This window comes from Patella vulgata, chromosome 3 (genome assembly GCF_932274485.2).
Source record: "Patella vulgata chromosome 3, xgPatVulg1.2, whole genome shotgun sequence".
NCBI lineage: Eukaryota > Metazoa > Mollusca > Gastropoda > Patellidae > Patella > Patella vulgata.
In genome coordinates this window covers 54,756,962-54,776,235 of record NC_065881.2, presented here as the reverse complement: position 1 = coordinate 54,776,235, position 19,274 = coordinate 54,756,962, and the positions used below count along the sequence as shown (strand labels likewise).

The 19,274-nt window shown below is 32.6% G+C and overlaps 1 protein-coding gene across 2 annotated transcripts in view; it reads right to left on the bottom strand.

Moving 5' to 3' along the window:
• LOC126815414 (dynein axonemal heavy chain 5) overlaps window positions 1–19,274 on the bottom strand; it is a 57,082-nt gene that overhangs the window by 26,607 nt on the left and 11,201 nt on the right. Inside the window, exons 1-28 of one of the 2 annotated variants that reach the window (XM_056099539.1) lie at window positions 19,119–19,226; window positions 18,880–19,014; window positions 15,314–15,401; window positions 14,923–14,985; window positions 12,657–12,820; window positions 12,234–12,444; window positions 11,458–11,621; window positions 11,100–11,276; window positions 10,792–10,905; window positions 10,491–10,598; window positions 9,897–10,206; window positions 9,514–9,650; window positions 8,953–9,181; window positions 8,585–8,763; window positions 8,152–8,364; window positions 7,689–8,006; window positions 7,355–7,499; window positions 6,849–7,100; window positions 6,148–6,590; window positions 5,650–5,851; window positions 4,906–5,141; window positions 4,483–4,701; window positions 3,740–4,041; window positions 3,404–3,644; window positions 2,354–2,553; window positions 1,828–1,981; window positions 1,311–1,474; window positions 900–1,107 (exon numbers count right to left, since the gene is read on the bottom strand). In XM_056099539.1, coding sequence (XP_055955514.1) covers window positions 900–1,107; window positions 1,311–1,474; window positions 1,828–1,981; window positions 2,354–2,553; window positions 3,404–3,644; window positions 3,740–4,041; window positions 4,483–4,701; window positions 4,906–5,141; window positions 5,650–5,851; window positions 6,148–6,590; window positions 6,849–7,100; window positions 7,355–7,499; window positions 7,689–8,006; window positions 8,152–8,364; window positions 8,585–8,763; window positions 8,953–9,181; window positions 9,514–9,650; window positions 9,897–10,206; window positions 10,491–10,598; window positions 10,792–10,905; window positions 11,100–11,276; window positions 11,458–11,621; window positions 12,234–12,444; window positions 12,657–12,820; window positions 14,923–14,985; window positions 15,314–15,401; window positions 18,880–19,014; window positions 19,119–19,169 — 5,427 coding nt within the window. In that variant the 5' untranslated portion in view covers window positions 19,170–19,226. Of the gene's footprint in view, window positions 1–899; window positions 1,108–1,310; window positions 1,475–1,827; window positions 1,982–2,353; window positions 2,554–3,403; window positions 3,645–3,739; window positions 4,042–4,482; window positions 4,702–4,905; window positions 5,142–5,649; window positions 5,852–6,147; window positions 6,591–6,848; window positions 7,101–7,354; window positions 7,500–7,688; window positions 8,007–8,151; window positions 8,365–8,584; window positions 8,764–8,952; window positions 9,182–9,513; window positions 9,651–9,896; window positions 10,207–10,490; window positions 10,599–10,791; window positions 10,906–11,099; window positions 11,277–11,457; window positions 11,622–12,233; window positions 12,445–12,656; window positions 12,821–14,922; window positions 14,986–15,313; window positions 15,402–18,879; window positions 19,015–19,118; window positions 19,227–19,274 lie in introns of those variants that run through there. The other variant, XM_056099538.1, reaches the window with a different exon arrangement.

Genomic DNA, 19,274 nt, shown 5'->3' with positions numbered 1-19,274 from the left:
GAATCAGATATAAAATTATTGTCATTCAAAACATAACTCAAAGTTACCAGGATGGATTTAAAGTCAACTAATCAGCTAATTGTTGCTTTCGTACACCCACATTTCGTCTGGGTTGGGTGTATATTCTCCGGTATTTGTAAAATCTCTTTCAAAGTTGAGGCTTAGGAATATGGGTGGCCATGACTTGCTGAGATAGTTTGGATAGTCCCAAGGAGGAATCAGGGCTCTAATTTCAGTCATAATTACTGGTATGACTATGAATGCCTTGCAAAGAAATTGATCTGCTGGAGAAATTACCTGTTAGTCAAAAATCATGTCATAAAATAAGAATTTGAAAGAATTTTCTCTTAAAACAAAATATGTACAGTTAAATTCGTAGTCTGTATGAGCCACAAGATTGCAATGCCAAAGAATTTAACTTTACAACACAATAAATACAGTTAAATTTGTAGTTTATATGTGCAAAATACTGGTCATAAAGAGGAGCCCTATTAAACTTACTGGGACTGTTTGGCTGGTCATAAGGAAAAACACTTTTAAGATTTAGAGTTGTGTAACTATTTTTAAAAGTCAATGAAACCTTGTCAACACTTTACAGGTCAGAGTTTTTTGCTGGGACTGTTCAGCTATTCCTGTATCAATATTTAAAAAACCTGAAAGCCACCCTTCAAATTGCTTGTAGTGGGTGTGTATACTGGTTCCCTGACAACACTATATATTATACCAAGTAGGTACATGTGCCCTATGGTGGAGAAGATGAATAGGAGTGAAATAAATAGGAATATTAATATCTTGCCACTGCACTTGTGTCCTTCATTTGGAATCAATTTCAAACTACTACTGCATAATTTAAAAATATCATACAGTACTTATTGTAAACACAAAAATATTTCTAATACCTCAATTGTTTCTTTTTCAGATGATTCAATGGCCAGGATATGATCATAGAATTTATCATGAAATTTAACAGTTTTGATGTTGTCAAAGACACTGAGCAAGTGAGCCTGGATGGTATGAGGGTCACTGGCTTGACCCAATATTTCTAGCAAGGCTGGATCAGACACAAAGAAAAATCGTGGAAATGAGAGACGTTTCTTCTCAAGATATCTGAAAAATTAAGAAATTGATTAAACAAGAAATATGTTTGTAAATCGAGGATACATATGCACTTTTAATTCATTATCATCTTAAGATATCAACGATCCATTCTTTCAAAAAAAAGACTCCAGTCACTCTTGTGTGATTATTATTTGTACACATTTCCCATTGAAGACAAAAGTAGATACTTATGAAAATACTAAAATATTTACCCTGTCAATGATTTTTGACAAAGTTCTAATTGTTCCAGTAAATGTGGCAGCAGTTGCATGAGTGTTTCATCACCAACACAACATTGTACAACCTGTGATGTCTCGTGAGCTCGGGTCATGATCTTCACCCAGGATTTATCAATATTACTAAATCTTTTAGCTTCCTGTAAAATCCAAGTTTGTATGCTTTATTAATATAGTTAATTATGGCAAAAAAAATCTCCAAATGCTAGCTTACCAATCACAGCATGTATTGTAACTTGATACACAATTTTCCAAACAACAAATATGCCTAGTTTCATGTCGACTGTACTCAAATTCATTGAGCCTAGGACTTTCTTCAAGAATGTCACTCCAACAAAAAGATGATAACCAAGTGTATATAACAGTTCCTGGTTCAATTATATATTTTTCAAATATTATATATATATATATATATCAATTTCTTCAATCTCCAATCCTACTTTCCATGTAATTACAATATTCTAATAAGGAAAAAAAAAATTATTGTTCGTACCTTGGGTAACTGTTTAGCTATATCTCCACCAACAAACACAGCTTCTAAATAAACCCAGAGATTCTGTACGGTCATCCAATTCTCTATTATCTCTGATGAATTGGTTAAATTCTGTACCCAGTGTTGGATGTTCTTCTTAAATGGTGCATTATATCTGAAATCAAAATTTACAAACTTTCATTACCTCTGAACTGAAAACCTGTGACCTCTTTGATCTATATGTAAAAAAATATTCAGTAACTAAATGAAGCAACACAATACATATTTCAATTCAGATTTTCCAAAACAGCTATTGTACTTAGTTATCTTTTGGTTTGAGATGTCAGTTTTATGAAGCCGTCTTCATTAGCCCAATTCAGAGCAGAACAGTAGGACGTTAAACCCCATTTCATTTCATTTCAGTTTTATGAAATGGAAGAAAAATGATTTCATTATAGAAGAAACAATTCCTATTATTGACAAACCTATTGAGAAAATTCATCAAAATAACTTCAAAGCATCATTTCAGTAAAAAAGTATCAAATACCTGTTACTCAGCAGTGAGCTCAGAACCATAAGTGAATCCTCCATAATAGACACAATTTCTGATGTAGTATCACCTCGCAATAACAATTCCCCACGACTCTTGAAGCTGCCAAATGTAAACTCTTTGGTACTCCAATCTAAAGTTACTTGTTTCAGTTTAGCTTCGATATCCTTTTCTTTAACAGCTGAGATGCAGATATCCTATAAGAAAAATACAATAATAGTTTAGTCTCAATTTTCACTGCTACCATTGTTACGATAATAAACAAAGTTTCAAATATTTATTTTTAAATTAAATTATTAAATTGCGATCATGTTTCAATCCATTAAAAATCCCGACCATCCGATGGTATTAAGAGTTGATTATGGTGTTGTCATGTGAGTAAATGTCAAAATAATGATTTATATTTGAGGCCAAAAAAAGACCTGCAACAGGGAGATGTAGCTCTTCCATAATGTATCTTTAAGTAATTTTAATTTGAATGATTTGAGTTTAATGTTTTAACACCACAACTGATACTAACATAAAGTAATTATTTCTTATAGTTCAGTTTGCACTGCACTAAAGCAATATAGGAGATAATTTTGCCATAGCAACAATTGACTACTAGCGAGATAACAATCCTTAACATGCACTGTGTACACGACCTTGTATTTTCTCCATAAGTGTATTAGGTTGACGAAAACATTCAAAATTATCAATTTTTAGTACATGCACAAAGTGTTGCTTATTTTCTTTCTTGTTTAATACTTAAACCTAGAATATAATTTACAAGTCTGAATTGCAAAATGATGAACATTAATACTATCAGTTCCATACAAAATTATCAGGTCCATACAAACAACGTTGAGAAAGAAATTGAATGTGAATAAAGGAGGCCAGATTTAAATAGCATGAAACCTTATCAAAAACACTCTAAAGTTTTATTTCTTGCAAACCCCAAATCATAAATTGGTGATTTTGCTTCGTACAGTAGGATGCCCAGAATAGAACTGGATGTACTCCTCTTTTATTATGTGGTTTTCAAATATACAAATATTGTAAATTTACCTCAATTTCTTCTTTATATTTAAGTAACGGTGCCTCTAGAATGTTCCTCAATGTAAACGATTCACTTTCAATATCAAAAACATGTCCAGTGACATCGGACATACGTTGCCAATGACGGTTTTTCATAGCTTTGTTAGCCATCAACTCTAACAATGGAACCATTTCATTGAAATCATCAATTGTCTTCTTTAAATCATCAAAAGCTGGCCAATCTTTCAAAGCTTTTGGTAGTTTACGGCATCTAAAATAAAAGTACATTTAGTAGGGAATGAAAATACAGTGATTTTGGGGCTTTTAATTTATTTAAAGCTATAGATTGAATATATCAAAATGTACCTTGTCTGGAAATCTTGTAATTCTTGTGTAATTTTATCAATATTAACTTCCTGCCATAGAATATCATAGTAACCATGTACTGTATCAATAACATCATTATATAAACCATATAATTTCTGCAGTAAATTCAGTTCCTTTCGAATTTGATGAAGTTTAGGGTACTCTGTAACTTGTAGTCCGAACAGTTCCTCGCCACCTGAATATGTCTGATATTTACGGAACAAAGTATCAAACTGATTTTGGAATACAATCAGTCGATCTGATGCTTCTCTTGGTTTTACTCCAGGTACCATTGGACCAGCCTGAAAATAATGCAAAGTATATAAATGTCCCAGGTAAACGTCTGTATAATGGCTTTGTTCATTAAAACATTTCCATAGAGAGAGAGAAATGGGGTTTAACGTCCACCCGACACAAACTAGGTCATTTTGGGACTAACACATGGTTCAACTTTATTTCAATAATTCGCTTGCGCGTAGGGGTCTTTAGCAGTGGGAGGAAACTGGAGGACCCGGAGAAAACCCACGAGGTTGGACAGGCGACCCTACTCCTTGTCATGTACAACCGGGGAATCGAAACCCCGCTAGTTGACTCAATGACAGACCGTATGATACAGCGTGCGCGTGCTAACCATTCGGCCATTCAACCCCCCCATTTCCATAGAACACTGGGGTCATCTAAAACCAAATAGTTCTGTATTATGTTGTAAAGGAATTGTTAAGAAAGATAAAATATTTCTTTACCTCATCATACTCATTGTAGAAATTATTACAATCTACAACAAATACTTTAACATTATCTATTAGATTTCCTCGGAAGTTAGGCTGAATTTCCAATAGATGGGACTGGACAGCAGAGGCTTGAGCATTCAGTTTTTCCCATGAGTATCTCATTGTATCACATTTCTCAGCATCTTCTTTCACCACAGGTAAATCATGTTTATTTATCAAGGCATATGATTCCTGTTGAAATAAATAAATTTCCAATATTTGGTATCTATATAGAAAATGCTAGGAGAAATTCAGGATCATGTGACAATTATTCACAGATTTATTGTACTTTTCAAAGAAACTTTCTACAGACCTTATACTTTAATTTTTACAACATTCTGCGTATGTTAGAATCAATGAAAATTACAGACATATATCATTGAATTACAAACATACCTCAATAGGACCAAGGCTCATATCAATTCGAATCTCATTCTCACGAATTTCTCGTAAGGCTTGCATAGAAAATCGTATATCATCAAGATCTTTGATAGGACGATTAAGACGTTTAGTCATATCTTCAATAAAGGTGAAGATTTCTTCCATTTCCATATGATATTTATCATCACAAGCTTTACCGAAGTGCAGACGCCAAGCTTTAGTCTCGGTGGTAAGACCAAGCTTCAGTTTCTCTATAAAAGACATAATATGAATATCATATTTTTGATAATACCACATTTTTGACCATTGTTAAACAGAAAAAGCTAAAAGTTATATATCTTTCTGTTGGAATGTTTTAGACAGATCATGAATATTCACTTCCAATTTCAGATAATGTTGTTTCAGATAATGGTCAATCTAAGACTTTCCTTGACATAGACGTAAATAATAACAATTCCAGGGTTAAACAATGTAGCCTGGGTACGTATAATCCACACATTTCTGTTGGAACACCTGGATATATTAATCTACTAATACTGGAGTCGTGATAACATATCTCATTATATCAAACAATCAGGATGACCGTATCACACAGTGTTTGATTTATCAACAAAATTAATGGTAGCCAACATAACTCAGGAGCTGAACCTATCAAGTGAATTGAATGAGGAAATGGTCGAACAGAAACTGAATGACTTATACCAAGGCTACAATACAAGTATCAAATAGTTCTGGTTTGCAAAAATACATTGAACATACCAGTGTAAAGAGCTATAGCTCCAACATCATAATATTCTGGTTCGGCCATTATCTGAATTTCTAATTGTTCATAATGACGAATCTTAGCTTCAAATTCAGATAGCTTAGGATCTTCTTTCAAGAAGGCTTCAAGTTCCTCTTCTCTATTACGAGCCCATATAGAATGGTAGTGAGAAAACTTTTCTAGGGCTGTTGTAATTTCCTGTAAACATCAAATCAAAATAATTACTTGAAGAGTTCTCTGTAAAATTATTTCAGATGACACTTTGCTTTTACTATTCAGTTCTATACACTGATCATGGTAAAATCACATTAATTCAATGCCTCATTTTAACCAACAGCAATGGGTCATTCATAGGTATACATGTATTTAATAAAAACATCCTGATTGATTACTATGCATTTGTACTTCACTCAGTATAGGGAGGCAACTATATTAACAACATTTTAGCTTATAATAAAAATTTAAAACACATAAAAAAAATAATGAAAACAAACCTTTTTAGTTGAATTAATGGAAGTAGAGAGCAGAGAAGCAAGTTTTGCGATCTCTTTGTTATCCGACACACTCTTATAGTAATTCTTAGCCTGTTGTTGTATCACCATACTAGATGACAACTGTTCACCTTCTATACGTCGTCTACCATCAAGATGGGAGCCATCAGATACCAAACTTACTACACTCACACGTCTGTCAATAGAATAATCTCCAAGTGCAGATGAAGAACGTTCTAAGGGGGGAGTCTTGATCGTTTTCTTGCGTTCTTTGCTCCATAGTGCAACACCCTTGCTGACACTGATGATGGTTTGTACAACTTTATTTAAGGCTTGTTGTACTTCATCCAATGCTGGCTGCATGATAATATTAGGTATAGCTAGGACAGCGTTAGTCCTAAAGAATGGTCGACTATCTTTTTTACCATCCCCATAGGAAGTATCACCTGTAGAAAAAGAAAGCATGTACAAACTATAATAACCAACAGCCCTTTTTGAAAAGGCTTAAAATTGATTGTTATTTTAGTGCATAAACAACTGAATTCCAAGCTGCTGATTTTAATAGGATAATCTTCATACAGAAAATGACCTTTTCATTAAAATTGCTTTTTGGAATATTGTCCAATTCTTCATAAATCAGTGAAGACTTTTTGATACCTAAATATTTAATTCTATAAACAATTTGCTTTAATTTAAAGTCTTACCTATGTAATGAGCCATAGAGCTAGATGTGATACGTTTACGAAGAGATTCCAACGTGTATCTCGTAGCTCTAAGTAGGGCATCCAGATTCCTGTTGTTAAAATGAATCAGTAATTCCATGGCAGACTCTTCTAGGTTCTCCCTCATTTCTCTCTTCTTCTTAGCAACACTTTGAGCTTTTGATGAGAGTGGTCGTGATTGCCGACTGATTGACTTGGCAGATGCTGGTTTACTTCTATCTGTATTATCACCTGCTAAAATAGACATTTCAAAATTAAAGAAAGGACTATACATTTTCTCAATTTTATACCTTGTTCATTTTACTCATTAGAAGAACAACCTGCTCCTTCTATCATATGTGGATTCGTGAGGTATTTTAGGTCCTACATTTGACAAGCAGAATTTAAAGTTATGTAAGTTATGGTCCCAGATCTCACAAAATCTTAATTAAAGCTAGAAGATGTTGTAACAGAACAACCTGAACATTAAAGATGAAATAAGATTTTACCTTCCTCCCCCTCTTCTTCCTCTTCCTCCTCAGATTCGGCAGTCTCAGGTTCCGAGTTCACCAGCATGTTAATCAGTTCATTGGCCGCCTCTTCTACTGTCTGGCTCTTAGTCTGCAGTATCTGAGCTCCTTTAGCACATAACATCTGGGTCAAAAATAAACTATTTTAGTAAAGATACAAATCATGAATCAGAACTATCAGCTAATCAGCATCAGCAAAAAAATAATCAACTTAGCAAGTTACATTTTCTTAAGGCACAATGCAGTAAGCTTATCCACACACCAACAAAGCGCAAAGGAATATTGGTAGGCTACTATTAGTACTATACCATACCTGGGTATTTTCTTGGAATTTTTCAACAGTCCAGGGTTCATCTTCAGGCAATTCACACAATTTGGTAGAAGCCATATCCCGTAAGATGGTGTCAATTCGAAATTCTGTTACATCATGTGCTCTGTTCATCAGTAGTTCAAGATCAGCTAATTTAGCATAGACATTTGCAATATAATCACCAATACCAAGTGACATCCAGTTTAATGTTGTTATACCAGGTTCAATAGCGTCATCAACTTTCGCTAGATGATGTCCCATTAGCGTTTCAAAAGCTTGAGGTATTTTTGCTCGAACACGTTGATTTTCTTCCAACATCATCTAAATTTCAAAAAATAATAAATCAGAGTGAGATTGTTCCTTAATTTTTCTCATATTGTATGTCTCAAATCAAGTAAAATTAGAAGCTAGCTGCAATTACTGTTTATCTATAGTCTGTATTATTGTGAAACTAATATGAACCAACCTGTAAAGCATTGTAATTATCCTTGTATTCAATTTGTTTAGCTCTCATCTTGATAGCTATTGGTGGAATATCAAGTCCAAGTCGACTCATACATTCAGTTTCCCGTATCATTGACAGAATTTGGGGGTCAAAATTCAGAAATAATTCTTTAGATTCTGGATGCACTACTTGAATCAACAGAGCAGCTTGAAGTCCAGATTTCACTGTTTCCATCTGAAAAATGATTTCATAAATATGAATTTATTTTGGAAATAAAATAAAATTATAAAATTACCAGTATTTAATTTCAATTTAAATGAACTCAAGCTAAGTAAATAGGTATACAGAAAATGATATTAACACAAAATAATTGTGTTATCTGAATCTCTTGGGTTCTCAAAACCATTACAATTCATTCAAAAATACAAATCTTGTTGTATCTCCTTGCTTTTACCTGTCTTATCCAGCCTCTATGATAAAGAACTTCAAATTCAAGCAGGACTTTAGCTAGTTTGTTGAAATTTTTGATGATCTTCTTGGCTTCAGATGTTTGAAGTATGGGAGGGTGTTGTTGAAACACTTCCATTGGTTCTTGAATACGTCTAAACAGTTGCCGAGCCCAAGCAATCTTTCCTTGAATAAAGAAATAAAATAATATTCACTTGACATGATGTTACTTCCTATGTGGTTTAACATACATGATTTTTGACACTTAAAATTGTCTAGACATACTGAATGTTTATTTATAGTTATAGCTGTCCATATATATATTTGTGTATATCTTTTTATGATAGCACATTGGAATATCAAAACATGGTTTACCAGCAATTGGTGGAAGATCACGAGCTATTGGAGGATCTGTCTTGTTCTTCTGATATAGACGGGATACATTTTCAATGTCACGACTATAATGGCTCAAGATGCGTTGATATTTTTCTTGTATTCCAAGATTAGGTAGATTGAGGCGCTCAAACTTTCGTAGTAGATAAAGAGCTTTCTGTGTACTAGCAATCTTTTCAAATTTACTATCCATAAATTGAACAATAGTTGCCTGTTGAAATGAAAAGCAAATTATGATTATCAAACCTGTGTCCATGTACATGTATAGTCAATTGTCAGTCATTCTGAAACCAACAAAGCTCCTATATAATAGTTTTATATATTTTACAACACATTACAATTTCCAAGGTAACTACAATTGTTAGTTTACTGAACAAACATGAAACTGAAATTCTTGTGACCTGTGACACAAATTAATATGAATTAGGAACACATTTTCCCGGTAAACACAATATTAAAAGGGGATAATAGTATATGTATTGGCATTTTAATCTCATGAACATTTCCTCACACAAAATACAATGTACAATTACAACAACTTACATGCAAATCCTGAATTTGTCTCCTGAATTCATCAAAATCTTGATCAAATTCCATCTTTCTCTGATCAAGGTAATCGTATGGTTTCTTCTTCATTGCAATAACTATCACATTAAACTTACTCACTGCTCCCTCCATATCTACAAATTGAGTGCTTTATTTAATTTAGATATCAACAATGAATACATAAAAATAACTTTTTATCTACCTCTACAGAATGGGCTTTTTTTCATAGGATTCTTTCTAATAGACTGCTAAACAACTCCAACAAATTTAAATTGTTTCCAATATTTCAAATCTGAACTGACGGAGTACAAAAATTAGTTTCCCTACTCTTGAGTAGCCTTTCATTCAAGTCCTTTCTTTAATTATCCTAGAAAACAAACCTTCGATCCTAGAATCAGCCAAATGAGAATACATCTCCATTGTATCAAACATGTTGATAATTTTCTTCAGTCGTCTTGTAAAGGTGTCAAATTTACCAAATATATACATCTCTGAGAAATCAAACGGTCTCTCGTTCGGCATCTTTTCTAATTTCGCTTTCGTCTTATGGAAGCAATCCTGATATTCTTCATTCAGTTTAATACAATCATTTAATTTCTTCATAACTACATCAATAGGTTGTGACCATACAGTCTCACTATGTTCATATGTTATATAAGATTTACATGCTGTTATCATCTGATTGGTAATCTACAAAAATGAATTAAGATATATCAAAACTACATGAAAATGAGACAGTAGTTTGAAATTTGAACTCATAGTTAAACCCATTGATGGGGATTCTTTAATAACCTGCCCACATTCAATACAAATCATTTCTTTTGAACTTGGAGTAAGAGATAACCAGGGTGATAAAATTTGTCATAAATCAATGTGTGAATGTTACTTACAGATATTCAGCATTAGTGGAAGCATTTACTGATCCAATAATTCTGCTAATAGGTACATGATATGAGAAAATTAATATATCTTACCTTAACAAATAAAGATGTCATTCTTTCTGATGTATTATAGTATTGTGATATACTATGTATCATACGAATAGCATTAACTAAACCAGGTATAGCTTCCAACATTCCAACCTAAAACAAAAATACATGTACAAGAATTAATTATACATTTTTAATATTAAACTTCCAACAAGGTTAAATCAACACTGAATATTTTTATAGCTCTTGATTGGCCTGGATGTACAAAGTATGTATTACAAATTACAGAAAACTGTTACAATATACAAGGGCATCAACAGGAATAGAGAAACAAGCTTATACTTACTGGATCACTATTATAAAGCGGATCACAGAATTTCTCCAGAGTATATAAAAACTTAACATTATCTTTAGCTTCATTAGCTGTATCTGTTATTCTTCTATCCAATTCTTGCCAAGTCTGAAATTGATATTTTGGAAATTGTAGAGTTCTGGTGACTTGAGAAAATTGTCAATGAAATGAGGTATTTTACCTTCTACTAATAAGACTAGCTTAATTAGAAGGTCATAATATAGGTCTCTCTGTTTTTTCATTAACTGTTTTTTCAAAGCATTGTAATATTATTATAGAATTGTTATCAACCCTCTTTTTACCTTGATCAGTTTTGATTTGGCAGCATGAAGAACACCAAGAACAGCCTTGACATCATGCCCTTTGATCTGATCCAATAAATAGTTGAACTTTGACATTCTTTTCTTCCAATGATCTAATTCTGCTCTTGGTCCAATGTCATCTGCTTCACGTCGCATCTGTTCACTCTCTGCTAGAACCTGTAATACAGTATAACGTTAATCAAATTCAACAACAATATACAAGTCAGGTTTATATTTCTATATAACCTCTTGTACGGCCATTATTCATTCATACTTTTAAGCACAGTGTTTGGCTTTTGTTTATCCTAATTAATAACTCATTGTCCAACCTTGTTTCTATGGAAATCTGTATACGTACTTGTTCAATCTGTTTTATCCAGACTCTCATACAAGCTTCAATACTTTCTAATGATTCGCTACTATTAGCAACTGTCAAATAATCATTAGGTGTATGAATCTTATTTAGATCATAACCTTCACATGGTTTTAATGTGACTTTTTGCTGTAGAGATTCTTGAGCTCCTGTAAATACAATATACTATGGTCAATCAGCAATAGGAGGATACAACAACTTGATATGTGGGTTATTTTAAGACGAAGATGTTATTTTTATTTTCCTTGTTATGTGTACAACGATATAAAGAGAGAATTTTGCCTAGACAGCAACATCTCCTATACTTTTCTTCTAATTCTGTCGAGGAATATTTTAATTGAACCACAAAATGTGACCGGTTTTTCACTCATCCAAATGAGACTAGACACTTTATCATTCTTGACGGTGACAAGTAGAAAAAAGACTTGAACAATTCTTTTCGTCCCAGACAGTAATTCAAACTCTGAACATCTAGTCAAGATGTTTGCAGCCATTTTTCCATATAAATAAGCTTTAAGATATACTATTATGTAAATTTCAAACTAAATACACAATATTGTCACTTTTTGGGCAAAAGGAATTTTTTTCTCTATCTTCGAAATTCCTTGACAATGCTATCAAAATGGTGAAAATGTTAAACAAATATTTAGATTAAGCACTTGACCTCTTTTAGAAGAAACAAATAAAAGCTTTAGAATTTTTGACTGGCCACATAAACACAGAGATTATAGGCAACATGATATCAAATTCTGTACACTTACCAACTAAGACAGAAACAAAAGAATCAAGTGAGTTGAGGAAATCTGCTCGAACCTGGTCACCAGAAGGTTGTTCATTTAATTGACCCCAACCTTTGTCTAAATTACGTAAAGCAGGGATGAAAATACTAGACAAGAGATTTTCAACAGCTTTCAGTAAACCACGACCATTAGCACCTTCAGTATTAGCATCTAATCTTGTAAAATTCACTTCCTGAAAAATGAATTGATTAGTTGACAAACTATTACAATGAGTGAACTTTGATGGTCATGTTTCTCTCAAAGCCAGTTACCCCATTTATATATAGGTATAACAGATGCTATGCCACATACATGGTATACTTATTTAAAGTATGCCTTATGAATGATTTTTTTTTACATTGGATTAGAAATCCATGATAGTAATATGTAAGTATATCAAGTTACCTTTGCATGGTTGGCTTCTGTAATGGCAAGATTACTTTGAGATGATTTTGTGAAAATCAGACCCACACCTCGTAAAGGTATGTCTGTACCTTCAGCAATAAAAACCTTAGGTTTATTTGAACGTATGACTTTAGTTGTAGGTGGTCCTAATCTTACATGATCCACTAAAATAATAAAAGACCAAATCAGAATTTAAAATTTAAAGAAATAGCATGTATATGAAAATTTCAAGAATAAAAAGAAACATTATCAGACATTAATTATGCTAAGACAGATACTATCAAACCAAAAAAAAATTAAGTGGAGACTAAAGGGAGATAACTCATGATGAATATCTTTTTCAAACAGCTATTCTTAATATAAGAGTTTGTCTTTTCGTTACCGTACAGATATCATAATAGGTATTTATACTAGAAATTAATCTAAAACATGGGCATGCTTTTCAAACCGTTTCTATGGTGTCATTTGTTAGATCTTTGATCTAATTAAACTGAATAATCTCTATCATTATGAGTGGAACTAATTTGAGAATTTTAATGAGAAATATGTAATCTAAATTAAAATTAGTCTTAACTGGAAAAAAAATTATTTTCCATTTCTTCATAGAAAATACTTTAATTAGGGAATTTATAAAAGTTTGAATATTTTTCATTTAAAGTTCTGAGATTACTTTGAGTGTCTATCTATACATACTAATAATTCTGTCATTCATACATCAAACAAAAACAAAACATTAACCCTCACATTATCAGAGAGTTGAGATAAACACTTTATTGACATTAGATTCAAGTTTGTACAAACATGACGCTTTTACAATATATTCATATTTAAGGTGCTTGATTTGGGGAAAAGAAAACAGATCACTTATCATGGCCACATGACAACTCACTTAGCAACAAACAAAACAAGAAATAACTTTCTACAATACATTGTAAATTTTGTCAGGTTTCAAAAGAGTAATAGATAATAGCATAACCACCAAGAAATTTAGCTTTTTTCTCCCCCATTATAGATTTTAAACTAATGAACTAAACTTTTCTTATATACAACATACCAAAATAATAACTGTCAATCTTATTAATAAGTACTATTTATATATTTGATATATAGATCTTTTGTGTTATTTTGATAATATACTGTCCATTAACAACAATACATATTTATTAGTCTATTCAATATACGTCTTATATTACTATGTGATACGGTGCATAATTCAAGTACTTGAGTGCAATTAAAAATTATAGGAAAAACTTATTTATTATAAATCTGGGAAAGTTGATAAAGATGAATATTATACTATTATAAAAGCAACTCCTCAAGATAAAGGAGTGTTTTTATAATTTATTTTATCTTACAGAAAGAAAAATAAGAAAGCTGAAGAAAGAGCAGTGGCTAATTGTATTATAACAAACTGGTAGACTTAAAGTTCCCAATTAAAAAGTACCAAAAATAGCCATGACAGGTCCAACTCATTTGACGCTATAACACGAAACCCTTTCCTAACCGAGAACTCAGATTTCAATCAAATTTCAATCACTTGTTCCCATCCCTAAAAATCAAATATACAATTCTACAGTGGCAATAGTACCTTTCCACATATTTTGCCAAACCAATTCTATATTACAATAAAGGCATTGTGATAGTTTCATAATTTTAATAAAAACTGGGCTGAACAAACATAAGTTTCATGATTTTATGGTCAGATTTGCTTACTAGAACAATATCTGAATAGCAGAAAAAGGTATGTCACTTGTCTTGGTTTAAGAGACAGACAGCACAAAGACAGTATTTATGGTAATACTAATCATATCATATAATATGAAGCATTCTGATACACTTGAAGGCTATTTCATTATGGGTATTGTACAATAAATAACTAATATTTGTTGTCGAATACCATAGTCAATGAAGCTGGACAGTCAAACAAGTGCATAAGATATTTCAAGAATTATAAACAATATTTATATATTTTTGTGTAGCCTACAGATCTTAAATTCATTTTTGTCTGATCTCAATCACATTTGTAAGATTTTTAAACTTCATGTAAAGGTTGTAAAACATAATAACAATGCAAAATTTATAAACTCATGTTTGAATATTTTCAATATGTGATTAAGAATATTGAAGAATAAAATTTAAGATTTGCATTTTCTAAGTGCAGTTGTGTGAAGTAATATGAGAAACAAAGCATGGGTGTGTGACTTATACATTTAACATCTAGATGTGCAATTGTGGACATTCATTTAAAAAAACAAGGGTGGCATACTGTTACTTGGTGGCCTTTTATCAACATTAACTGTGGCCGAACCAGGAATTCTAAATTCAACTCCTGTAGAAAATTAGCATTACGTGGAATTGTGAATAAATGACAATGAAAAATGAATGGATGAATAATATGACAGGCAATCAATAATACAAGTTGTATAGGTTTTATTTTTGACATATTTTCAAAGTTGTGTATGGAGAAAAATGATAATAAAATAAATTTGTGATCACTGCGATGACCGAATATTCATAAAATTGTTACCAATTATATGTATATACTGCACACAAATAGATTTACTAGCCTACTGCAAAACTAAATTTACACAGAAATTCACCAAACAAAACAGGCTATACAGAATTACACAATATTATACGGTAACTATATAACATACCATGTTCTTTTTCTGGCTCTGGTTCCTGGTAATAAAACATTAACCTCATCATACCATTTTCACTCATAAACTTATCCATTGTCTCAATCTGAAAGTCAAAATTGTAAAAGTACTAACATAATACATTCTAATAACCCAATGCCAGTGCACTCACTCCATCTACCCATCCATCCGTTCATTAATGATCTGGTATGCTTTGGTTGATAATTATTATTTGTCTATTTCTTTTGAAATTATTACACTTAAGCCATTCTAATTTAGATGGGAAAATTCACACTTGCTTCCCATATAACATTGATGAAACAAACAGTTGCAATGCAAGATACGCTCACATTTTGCAAGAGATGGACAGAATACAAACTAAAAAAAAAAAAGAAAACTTGATTTTTTCATAAAATCAGAGCCCTTAATTTGCGCGAATATCGAACGAATGTGAGATCTTTGTGATATACACATATATTTTAAGTTTCATCAAAATCGGATAAAAAGTGTGCCCGCTAGAGGTTCCACAACCTTGGTATTACATACTTTTACACTATTTGCATACAAGGTGCGCCCATTTTCACGAAATTCAACCTCAACCATCATTAGGAGGGTGTAACGGTGATATATTTAAACAATTCTTAAAATCGGATAAAAATTGTGACGTCTAGAGGGTTCCATAACCTGAAATTGCAATTTTTCGAACAATCTGGAGCCATAATCTAGAAAGTTATGGTCTGAAATGCACGAATATCAAAATTGACTGAGATATTTGGGATATAAAGATATATTCTAAGTTTCATCAAAATTGAAAAATTATGACTTCTAGGGGTCCACAATATGGGTTCCACGTCAGCCGTATATGCCAGTCAAGACCTAGGGCTATGGAAAATGACTGTAACTAGATCTGACCCTAGAGAGCCTTTTTTTTTCAAAATCCAATTTTCAAACATGGCTACGATCGCCCTCCACTATGTAACTATACAATTGTGTGGCCAGTACAGAATAATGCACATGTATAGAAGCCACATAATCTTGTGATTGGTGTTATAGAGTTGAATACATAGTCATCAATAGATTATACTGAGTGTTGTGTTGATAATTAATGACGAGTGTCTGATAGTAGAACAATAAAAGTTAATTGATATGTGGGAATCTAAGCAATGGCGTGAAGCGATCCATTGTTAATCATCATGTTTTGTCCACGTGTCATAAGAACTTTCTACCACAAAGCCGTTTACCGCTATTACGGTCACGCAAGATGTAAACGAGATCATTATGATCTTCGAAAAAGGGCAATTGATATGAAGTACTGGTCTTCGAATCAAACCAACTGTCATATCAAATAAAAACAGCATAGAAATTACGTAAATCCTCAACAACGTAGGTGTTGGTAGAAAAATGCATTTATAATTTTTTATAGCGGTATTACGGCCTTGTGGGAATTGTAGAAATAAAATCTAGAGATTAAGAAAATTATGTATTCCAGTTCTATTGTGCAACAATATTGATAATTCCACGTGTAGCAAAAACGTCGTGCAATATGGTTACTCTTATACACCACGATACTACACAACCTTGGTATTACATACTTTTACACTATTTGCGTACAAGGAGCAGTTATTTTGTCACGCAATTTCGGTCCGATTTTCATGAAATTTGGACTCAACCGTCATTTGGGTGTAACGATGATATATTTAAATGTTTTTTAAAATTGGATAAAAATTGTCACCTCCAGACAGTCAACAAGCTAAAAACATGATTTTTAGTACAATAAAGGGCCATAATCAAGGAAGTTATGGTCCAATATGCGCAAATATCGAAAGGAACCAAGATCTTTGGATTATAGTCATACATTTCAAAATTCTTCAAAACCGGATAAAAATTGCAGCAATATTGATAATTCCACGTGTAGCAAAAATGTTGTGTATAAATGGTTACTTTTATACACGAAGATACTCCACAACCTTGGTATTACATACTTTTGCACTATTTGCGTACAAGGAGCAGCTATTTTGTCACGCAATTTCGGTCCGATTTTAACGAAATTCGGACTCAACCGTCATTAGGGTGTAATGGTGTAATTTTTAGTACAATAAAGGGCCATAATCCAGGAAGTTATGGTCCAATATGCGCAAATATTTTGATAGGAACCAAGATCTTTGGATTATAGTCGTACATTTCAAATTTCTTCAAAACCGGATAAAAATTGTGACTTCTAGAGTGTCAACTTTCCAACCTTGTTATTACATACTTTTATACTATTTGCGTACAAGGAGCGGCCATTTTGTCCGGCAGTTTGGGTCAGATTTTTACGAAATTTGATCTCAATCTTCATTGATGTGTAACAGTGATGTATTTAAATGTTTTTTAAAATTGAATACAAATTGTGACTTTATGCGGGTCCACAAGCTAAAAATGCGATTTTTCAAACACTCAGGGGCCATAATTCAAGAAGTTAGGATCTGATATGCGGGAATGTTGAAAGGAACCAAGATCTTTGGGTTATCAACATGTATTTCAAGTTTCATCAAAATCGGATCAAAATTGTGGCCTTTAGAGGGTCCCCAACCTTGATATATAATATATTTACACTTTTTGCATACGAGGGGCGACCATTATGTCCGGCAGTTTTGGGCCGATTTTCACGAAATACAAACTCAACCATCACCAGCATGTAATGGTGATATATTCAAACGTTTTTTAAATCGGATAAAAATTGTGATCTCTAGAGGGACCACAAGCTAAAAACGCGATTTTTTGTACAATCAAGGCCCATAATACAGGAAGTTGCGCAAATATCGAAAGAAATCAAGATCTTTGGGTTATAAACATGCATTTTAAGTTTCATCACAATCAAATGAAAATTGTGACCTCTAGAGTGTCCACAAGCTAAAAATGTCATGTTTCATACAATCAGGGGCCATAATCCATGCAAGTTTCGATCCGATACATGCCAATATCAAAAGGCGCCAAGATCCTTTGGAGATAGATCTATATTTCAAGTTTCATCAAAATCTAAGAATTGTGACACCTAAGAGTGTCCAAAAACAAATTGTGGATGGACAGACATCCGAAAGTCCGGACAGACTGGGGCAACGACAATATACATCCACATGAAAATGTGGGCGTATAAAAAATGTGACCTCTAGAGGCACCATATGCTAAAAACGTGATTTTTTCGTACAATCTGAGGCCATAATCCAGAAAGTTACTGTCCATTATGCGTGAATATCAAAAGGAACCGAGACTTTTGGCTATAAACATACATTTAAAGTTTCATCAAAATCTGATAAAAAAAAACTTGCGAGTGTCCACAAGCGAAAAACATGATTTTTTGTACAATTAGGGTCTATAATCCATGAAGTTACAGTGATACATGCAATTATCAAAAGAAACCAAGATCTTTTGAAGATAAACCTATATTTCAAGTCTCGTCAAAATTGGATAAAAATTGTGACCTGTAGAGTGTTCACAAACAAACTGTGGACAGATGGACGTCCGGCCGGACAGGTGTTATAACAATATACATCCACATGTAAATGTGGATGTATAATAAAATTTATTTCAATTCATAGTAATACCTGGTTTCCTTCAAGAATATAGTCTTCAACCTCAGATTTCTCCAAGGCCAGACTGTCAGCGACAGTCTGTAAAATATAATGATGGCGTTCATCGAGACGGGCTCGTTTCTGTTCCCTCTCTTCTTTTAACTTTTGCTGAAAATATTAATAGAGAACAATTGGATAATTTCATTTCAGAAATCAAATTACATATTATTTCATCCTCTAAGTAACAGAAAAAAAAAATACAGACAACATACCATTTGTAACTCACGATTGAGTTTGATAGCTTGAGCTGCCGCACTAGTCATTTTTATTTTCAATCACAATTCAATATTATTGATAAATCTTAATCAATATTCCACTAATGTATGCACTAAAATATACCAATCGATTCACATAATACAGAAACACAG